This window comes from Cydia splendana, chromosome 9 (assembly GCF_910591565.1).
Source record: "Cydia splendana chromosome 9, ilCydSple1.2, whole genome shotgun sequence".
Classification (NCBI taxonomy): Eukaryota; Metazoa; Arthropoda; class Insecta; order Lepidoptera; family Tortricidae; genus Cydia; species Cydia splendana.
In genome coordinates, this window is record NC_085968.1 from 11902647 (window position 1) to 11911976 (window position 9330).

At 35.6% G+C, this 9330-nt stretch overlaps 1 protein-coding gene across 2 annotated transcripts; it reads right to left on the reverse strand.

Moving 5' to 3' along the window:
• Positions 1-191: 191 nt before the first annotated feature.
• LOC134793583 (27 kDa glycoprotein-like) lies at positions 192-4085 on the reverse strand. 2 transcript variants are annotated; one of them, XM_063765196.1, is made up of 7 exons: positions 3944-4085; positions 2624-2718; positions 2208-2320; positions 1638-1792; positions 1304-1437; positions 1018-1144; positions 192-589 (listed from the first exon to the last, which is right to left on the reverse strand). In XM_063765196.1, coding segments are annotated over exons 1-7 (666 nt in total). In that variant the 5' UTR covers positions 3984-4085; the 3' UTR covers positions 192-587. The 2 variants fall into 2 exon arrangements, with proteins under 2 accessions (XP_063621266.1, XP_063621265.1); XM_063765195.1 differs by having other exon boundaries at positions 2624-2721; positions 3944-3998.
• Between the last annotated feature and the right edge of the window lie 5245 nt (positions 4086-9330).

Here is a 9330-nt window from a genome sequence, read left to right on the forward strand (position 1 = left end):
CGTGCAGGTATAGGTAAGTAGGTACGCTTAAATCTTACTATGCTAAAAAGTGACGTACTCAGAACAGAAAGTGACAAACTCAAAAAGTGGCTAACACAGAAAGTGGCGTTCTCGGAACGTGACCTAACTCGAAAGTGACCTGCATGGAACATAATATCCCTACTTTCATAGACGAAATAATAAAAAAAGTAAACTGTTTATTGCCTTTATTTATATTAGTTGAAATAATTGATATTTAAGATTTATTAATTTAATAGTCTAGTCTAATCTGGCATTCTGTTTATAACCAGAAATATAAATGTTAAACATAAACATCGTATTATAAGTATGTTAGGCGTATATTTTATTTCAGTGATAAAAGTAAAGTACATAGGTATAATAATGTATAACAACCAATTTTTATACACACGAAGCAATTTGTTTTTATCTAGTACGAAGATACCAGAGTACGGTAGTGGCACCAAAAGATGACCGACCCCAAGAAGATGAACGTTTGGCTTTAAAATCGAAATAATAAAATCCTGACGTACTTTTTCTTCTTATTTCTTCTTCTTGTCCAAGCCGGTTTCTGTTAGGTATTTGAAAATTTCTGTAAACAATAAAGTTAGCTGTAAACATTCTATCAGCATTATGTATTTGATGACAGATAATATAACAATTAAGGTGCCGGCGGTGCGTGTTGTTCTTTTACTATCATTGAGATGTGTCTATGTTCGTTTGTTTTTAATGGAGCGATAGTCAAAAATCAAGATTCGAATCGATGAAGTCATTAGCGAAAATCCTCAAGATTGCTACTCGCTTAATTGCTTTGCAAACCGTATCTAAAAACCGGTAGGTACGATTGTTCAAATACTCTGCTCTCTGAACCAACGGCGGCTTAAGAATAAAATAATCGATGTCACAACGTCAGTTTAAATAATAATGTGGTATGTTTAAGAATGAATGAGAATTTATGAAAATAATGCCATTAAAATATAAAATCTTTAGTGACTACTTATAATTCATAATCCTACTTACATTCCTCGCAGTTGAAATCAAGAGAATCAAGTAGTTGTTGGATAAGTTTCTCGAGATTGGGTTTCCCGCAGCTTTTCACTGCAGCAAAATCACATTCGTTTTCTTTCTTCTCTAGTTTGCATCTCTCCTGTAAATAAATACGAAAAAAATATAACTGGCATTGTAAGAGATAGCCAATAGCATGGATGAATTAAATTTAGACTGCTGCATTGAGGAAGCTACCAATGCCCTACTTATTTAAGATCTAGGTACGAAGAACAGAATAGCGTCTAAAAAGCACACTCACCTTTTCAGGAACTGCCGGCCCACTTCCATATACACCAATGAGCCGAGTGATCTCGGGTGTCTTGTTATTTTTGCAGGATGCGAAATCCAATCGCTTCTGTTCCAGACACTCTGAACCACCTTCCTTAATGAACACTGTAACACACGTGAAACGTGAAAAAAGTATGATAATCTTTAACCGGCGAAAGAAACGGGAGTGCGTAGCCAACATGCAATCGTTAACGCTCCGTGGCGAACGAAACACAACTGTCAGTGTCGCACTAGTGAGGAATAGTGATAGAGAGAGATGACTCTACGATACGCTATGGAGCGTTAACGATTGGCAGGTTACTTACAGTTTGTGTTAGCTCCATCGTTAAGGCAGAAGAAGTCGATCATTTTATCAAACTCTTTTTGTGTAGTGCGTAACCCACTGGCCGTGAAACACGGGGTTATACTTGTAACAAGTGGTCGGAGGCAGCTCTTCACCTGTGCTGATTTGTCGCAGAACCTAAAGAAGTAGAAGTTTTTGTAAACTTATTCAAATTATAAGTAGCGGTCTCGGCGCCAACTACGAGTTCGTAGCTTTTGGCGTAGAGACACTCGGGTCGTGGGACAAGGGTGCGCGTAGGCTGCACAAGGACCTCGGGAGACAACTGGGGATCCTCGCGTGGGCAGCTTTCTCGCGTACGCTATCGCGATACAGCGGGAATGCTGCCTGCGTGATGGACACCTTGCCGACAGGCCAAGGGTTAGGGGGTTGATTTTAGTTTTCTTTTTTTTAGTTATGTTTAGCAATATTTTTGTTCAGAATAAATTTAAGTAGCTATACATTTATTTTAGAAAGAGTTTTTATCACTGGCTATAATATGTACAAGGAAGTAGGTATGAGATATGATTTCAACACTTGATAAAACTATACTTACGCCTTAACAATTTTGGCGTTGTCATCGTATAACTTGGCCGCTCTAATCTCATTCCTGAAATTTTCATCAGTATACACGTTTGTAACACATTGCTGGAATGTTGACATGGAAGCCTGGAAAAAGAAATATCACTATTATACATATGTGCCTATTGACAACTATTTAATACCTACTATGTACAATTAGCTAACCTAAACCGGCGGCCCGATTCGAACTTTAAATGTCAATTAAATAGATCTACAAACGATACTGATTAGATATGTCAGTGTCAAAAGTGACGTTCTGGTTTGGAGAAACGTCACATTTAACGACACATCTAATCCATATCGTTTCTAGACGACGTCGACGTCGTATTAATTGACGTATCTTAAAGTTCGAATCGGGCGCCGGTTACCTGTGCGTAGACGTGCAATTACCTGTACTTGTTGTAACTTGCCACTTTCGCAAAAGTCAGTCGTGATGATCGCATTCATCCATCTGTCCTCTGCGGGAATAGTGTGCCCCAGAACTCCTGAAATAACAAGTTGTAATACCTACTTAATCGAACGAGCGAGCGAAGCGAAGCGAAGTTCTGACATTCGACTTTGAACACGCGGCTGGCTAGCGGCACGTCCCGGCATTTCGATGTTTTTAAGCTGAACTGTCAGAAGATAGTTTGATACTCAATAACTTAAGTAAATTTGTTCTAATTTAAATGAAATTGGGTAAACGTGTAGTCGAGGGCATTATATTTTAGTCATGAAATTATGAGCAGGCCCGATCAAGGGGTTATTGAGCTAGAAGAGCTTAGAAGGCCAAAAAGCTGTTTGTGAGAGGTCTTGCTATTCTGGTCATTTTTTTGCAAGAAACATGGTCGAGTTTAGTATCAAATGAAAGTGCTCGACTTACACTTTTATAATATCGTTTTTAAATTTACCATTTTGAAATAATTAGCAAGATAAAAATAAAATAGAATAAACATAATATATGTATTTGACATTTGACAGGAAATATTTCAGCTTAGCACAGATACAGTTTATTTTAATCTCTATGGTGGTGACTTAAATCCAGGGGAGGGACAGCCGTATACGAAGCCCTTTATTCGAAAAATAGCGCCATCTATATTACTTAAGGCTAAACTTGTAAATGGCGCTTCAAAATTGATGCAAAAAAGCAAATCTTGTCAGTAGAAAAAGGCGCGAAACTCAAAGTTTCTATGAGACCATATCCTTTCGCGCCTACATTTTTTCTACTGACAAGATCTGCTTGGCCAACTATATTATACATACTACTCTTTGCTTAAATCTATCAGTTAAGGGCTCCACAGACCTTGCAATAAATCCACGCGATCTTTGATCCATTGCCGCCTATATATAGAGCGACATAAAATAGTAGAATTTAAATGAAATGGAACTCAAAAATGTCCATACTAAATTGTTGCCATGTGTAAGCATTTTACGTCAAAAATGTGACAGTTACGTAGAAAGTGGCGCCCTCATTTATTTTCTATTATTTTATGTCGCACTATACGAGTACCTAAGTAGGTGCAACAAAGTCAATCGCTATATAATTTTTGGTTAACCGCGAGTTCTCAGTTTGGCGCGAACTACTAGTATTTACTTTATATAAATAGTTACTTATTAATGGCCCACAGCACAAGTCTTACTGAGCTTACTGTGGGACTGGAGACTGGATCAATCTGTTTAAAATTGTCCTATATTTATTTATTAGGTAGGAAATTGATTGATTGAACTTACCAACTGCCATTACGGCGGCTAGGGCGAGTTTCACCAACATGTTGACACCCGAAACTAAATAATCTTATAAAATTATATTTGAGTGTACACCAGTGTATACCAGTGCACAAGTAATAATAAATGTCAATTGAAACGAATTCGCCTGTGACAGCTTATATAGACGATTATTGTGCGTAATTTGACCTGCGGGGCAAGTGCGGCGATATCGTTTACCTACCTACCTACTCTGTTGACCGACTGTGGTGAAGCAAAAAAATCAGGGTTACCTATATGAAAAAATTAAATGAAATGAAAAACTTTATTTCAGGCAACTAGTGGCCCATAGATAAAAAACTTAAAACTAGCATACATATTACAAATAATATATTTTAAAACTAAAAACTGCAGAACACATCATGGTTGCGATGTATTACGTTATCCCGCAGTGTCAGGGAACCGGCGGAACTTGACAGCCTTCGGCCAAAACTCCTCCTTGTTGAAGGTCGTTTTTTTTTTTAATATACTTTATTCATGTACGCCTAGCAACAAGCTCTTATGAATCGTAATTAATCTTAATCGAATTATCAGAGCAATTTATTGATGTTAATATTATTGCATAATAAAATTGGATTATTATACATATCAAATTTAACACTAAGAATTTCACAAAAGGATCGTCAAACATTAAAAAGATTGTATAAAAAAATACTAGTCTAGAATTTCTAGAAAAAAATCTAAATGTCAAAAAAAAAAGCATAAGTAACAAAAGAAGTAGATAGTATTACATCGGAATATCCATTTCCTCATCAATAATCAAATATACGTAATAAATAAATAATCATTTCGAATAACAATTAATCCCACGTTGTAATATCATTCATGTAGTCGTGTGTGCTATAATAAGCTTTAGAAATAAGTTTACGCTTTACATAATTCTTAAATTTATTAATAGATAATTCAGTAATATGGTTTGGAAGTTTATTATAAAATCTTACACAATTACCCATGAACAATGACCTTTTATTTATGCCCATGAATGATTTTTTAATTTTATGGAGCCGAGTGAAGGGCACTGCGAGCTTATGTTTATTTCTAGTATTAATATTATGAATATCACAATTTTTCCTAAAATTTACAATATTTTTATGTACATACAGAATATTCTCATAAATGTATTGACAGTGCACTGTCATTATGTCAATTTCCTTAAATTTATCTCTAAGTGAGTCTCTATGGTTCATTTTGTATATTGCTCGAATAGCCCTCTTCTGCATAACAAAAATGGTATTTATCTCTGAAGCACCGCCCCACAGTAAAATACCATATGCCATAATGCTATGGAAGTAACTAAAATATACTAATTGAGCTGTTTTCACATCAGTTAACTGACGGATTTTGCTCACTGCAAAAGCTGCAGAGCTCAGTCTATTCGAAAGAGTAGCAATATGGGGACCCCACTGGAGTTTAGAATCTAAAGTTATACCAAGAAAAACTGTACTATCAACTAATTCCAATTCCTCATCCTTCACAATGACACTTGTTTGCACATGCCTTACGTTACTACTAGTGACAAACTTAATACATTTAGTCTTTTTCTCATTTAATAATAAATTATTAACATTGAACCAATTTACTACTTTTGAAATGGCATTGTTTACATCATTGTAAGCTTGTTGCTGTCGTTTGACTTTGAAAATAAGTGAGGTGTCGTCTGCAAACAATACTATATCATGGTGGGTCTTAACAAGGAATGGAAAGTCATTTATGTAGATAAGGAACAGGAAAGGCCCCAATATTGACCCCTGTGGTACACCCATAGAGACCAATGACCCAGGTGATCGCTGTCCATTCACATCGACCCTTTGTATTCTACCATTTAAGTAGGACTTAAGTAAATTCAGTGCCGATTCTCTAACTCCGTAATAATGAAGTTTCCTGATTAATGTTTCATGACAAACACAGTCGAAGGCCTTAGATAAATCACAGAAGACACCTAAAGCATCTCGTGACTCCTCCCAGGCATCGAAAATATGCTTAATTAGCTCAACACCGGCATCGGTTGTTGAGCGACCCCGTGTAAAACCAAACTGCTTATTATGCATCAAATTATTAACGTTAAAATGTCGTACTAATTGAGAAAGAACTAATTTTTCAAAAATCTTGCTAAATGTTGGTAGCACAGATATCGGTCTAAAGTTAGTGGGTCAGAGCTGCTACCAGATTTAAATAAAGGAATTACTTTACTATGTTTCATTGGATCAGGAAACTCGCCGCAATCAACACTGTTGTTAAATATAACTACCAAGTCAGGCGCTACAATTTCTACTAAGGATTTGACAGCATGGACAGAGACTCCCCAGAGGTCATTAGTTTTTTTGACATTAATTGATTTAAACGCCTTTATTACATCTGAGGTACAAACATGTTCAAAATGAAGGTCTCCACAACACTCTGGAGCGTTATGTTTTAATAATGTAACAGCAGATGAGGGTGATGAATTTAAATCCTTAGTTGTGGATACTGGTACCTCGGTGAAAAATTTTTCAAATTCTGTAGCTACTTCTAAATTGGAATCTATAATTTTGTTATCAATGTTTAGTTTAAGCTCTTTAATTGTGTGTTTCGAGCGACCATCAGTCTCCACATTTATAACTTTCCAGGTTGCTTTAACAATGTCGGAACTACTTTTTATTTTCTGAATTAGATAATTTCGCTTAGCTATATGACAATCTACTTTAAACTTCTTCGAATACTCCTTCACATGTTCTTTAAATTCATCACTCTGATTAAAAAATTCTTCGTTCTTAGACGTTCAGTCGGAACGCTCACTACAAAAGAATTAAAGCTCGCATTGTGGCGAGATTCCAACTTCGCGACCATTAGGACGAGACCTGACTTTACTTTCACATACTTTACGATGTCATCGACCATCGTAAGGTATGTTCACGTTAAGGATGATTCACGCTAGACCGGGCCGTGCCTGGGCCGAGGCGTCCGACATGTCATTTTCTATGACGGCTGATCGGTGATAACGTGGTGCTTTCCATAGAAAACGAAGCGCCGGTATCTCCGGTACGGCCCCGGCCCGGTCTAACATGAGCCATCCTTTATTCACCCACTATACTTATATGTATCTACAAATGCACGTCCCTAATCCCTGACGTGTTCCCACATACCTAAACGGTTGAACGGAGTTTATTGAGGGATAGATTTTGACGATTGTTAGAATCAGTCTTACACGATTGGGATGTAAAAATAAATAAAGTAAAATGACAGACATAAGATATTCATAGTTTCAATTTTATTTGTTTTTGTTTCGAAAAGTGCTTACAAAAATATAAAGACAAGCCCATAAAATATGTTTTGTTGTCATTTTAATTTTCTAAATTATACTAAACGATGGAACCATCCATTTATTCAGCTTTTAGCTATGCTCGCGAAGTCTACAGCTCACAGAGCCACTAGTAATATGTTATATATAACCTATTCTATATAGTAGTATGTAGGTTATAGTCTAGAGAGGAAAACTCTCTATAAAACCTATTTCTGATTCACGTGTCCGAGTTCTAGATATGTTTTTGTCACTGTGGTCTTTCCGCATGATAACCTAGTGTGACTTTTGAGCGACCTCTCACAACTCTGAACTGACATTAAGTTATCATAATGATACGAATAATGAGGAAAACAATTTGATAGAGTTGGCCTAAAAACGACATCACAGAGGCATAGAAGACACCTTGAGGCTTATTTCCATTGTAATAACAGGTTATATATAACCTAGAGCCTAGGAGAGAAACTGTTTATAAGTCCATAAAGGGGCCCACATATTACCAGTTCGCCGGGCGATATCAGCCTGTCAGTTAAACGCAAAAGGTGACAGTTCCAAACAACTGACTGGCTGATATCGTCCGGCGAACTGGTAATCAGTGGGCCTTAACATTTCAGAACAAGATTTTAAAATCAGATTCGTAGCTATTGTGCTTGCAAGCAAAATACGCCCCCTTATCAAAAGTTAAGTTGTAAACAATGTGAGCTATAACTTGTATCACCACTAGGGATTGCAAATATTCCAAACTTTCAGATATTCGAATATTCGACTTTTTCTGACGAGATATTCGAATATTCGAATAATTATTCGAATATTTAAAAAAATAAGAATAGGATCGAAAAATCGGTTTATTATCATTTTATTCAAAAGCTTTTTTCACATATTGCTAAAACTAATGATATTTTGCAGAAATCAACTTAATTGACTTGATTTTATCATCCTACTCTGAGATGCACACGTTATAAAAACAAGTAAAACGCAAAAATTAGACATTTTCAATATTTATAGATAAAACTTTTATTATAAATGCGTCCTTGTGTGAATTAATATAACTTTAATCGTCCAAACACATGTAAGAGTAAAAACATTTTAGTAGGTAATTATTTTCTGATTTAAATTAACTTCTAGTCGCTCAGAGGCCTGTAAAATGGCTTTTAATTCCATTGTATTTTGAATCTTTAGTAACTTTATTTGTCTTGGCAAGTTTAGTTTTGATTCCTAATGGTCGGCTATTATATAAATCATAATATATTAGGTCATTACCTATGAAATTGGCGTTTTGTTCGGAGAATTTCAACGAAACACGAATTTCCATACAATTAATTTTGCGGATATTTTTTTGATGGCTAATTCAAACCAAACAAAATTTTTCCAGTAATTTTTGACACCTTTAAGGTATGTTTTCAATATCTCCATTTCTTGAAAATTGGTACCATTAGAAAAATATAAGTAATTTTAATACTCGAACCGACAGCACATGAAAAGACCTATTTTCAAGGCTTAATTCTGAACACTTAACAATAAAAAATAACAATTAATTGTATGTAAAATCGTTGTTTATTGAGTGCACTGTAGTTTTATTGTAATTGTGTATGTACTTTTGTAAAAAAAAAAAAACTAGGATCAGACTTATATCTATGAACAAAAACGCCAATTTCATAGGTAAGGACCCAATAATAGGTAAGTATTGGAATATTTAAGGGAAAAAGTTGGCTGACTACTGGGTGGATTATTCGTTAGCTAAAGGTGCATGGTTAGATTACCTAGTTGAGCAGGTTTGGTATGATCAAATTTGCGAGTTGCGATAAAGGGCAAGGTTTAGACTTCGAATATTCGCTTAAGGCACGCTTGTACTCAATAAACAGAATGACCCTTTAACTTAAAACTTACGTAACGTTGATTGTACCTAGAAAAAGCATTAGCCGCAACGTAAACAAAACATACTTTTTGATTTCGTTTTCTTTGAAATTGAGTTAGGTTTAAATATATCCACGAAGCTTATCGTGAAAAATACAGGTAAAACATTATTTCCTTCGCATTTGGGTACCTACCGTTCCTCATTCAATATAAATACCCGGCA

What these genes read in the sequence shown, in the direction of transcription:
- LOC134793583 (XM_063765195.1), bottom strand. Translation starts at nt 3,983, where the DNA reads ATGTTGGTGAAACTCGCCCTAGCCGCCGTAATGGCAGTTG. An exon ending in AGCCGCCGTAATGGCAGTTG is followed by an intron (nt 2,722 to 3,943) that starts GTAAGTTCAATC and finishes AACTTGTTATTT; the next exon opens with CAGGAGTTCTGGGGCACACT. An exon ending in GGCCGGCAGTTCCTGAAAAG is followed by an intron (nt 1,145 to 1,303) that starts GTGAGTGTGCTT and finishes ATTTATTTACAG; the next exon opens with GAGAGATGCAAACTAGAGAA.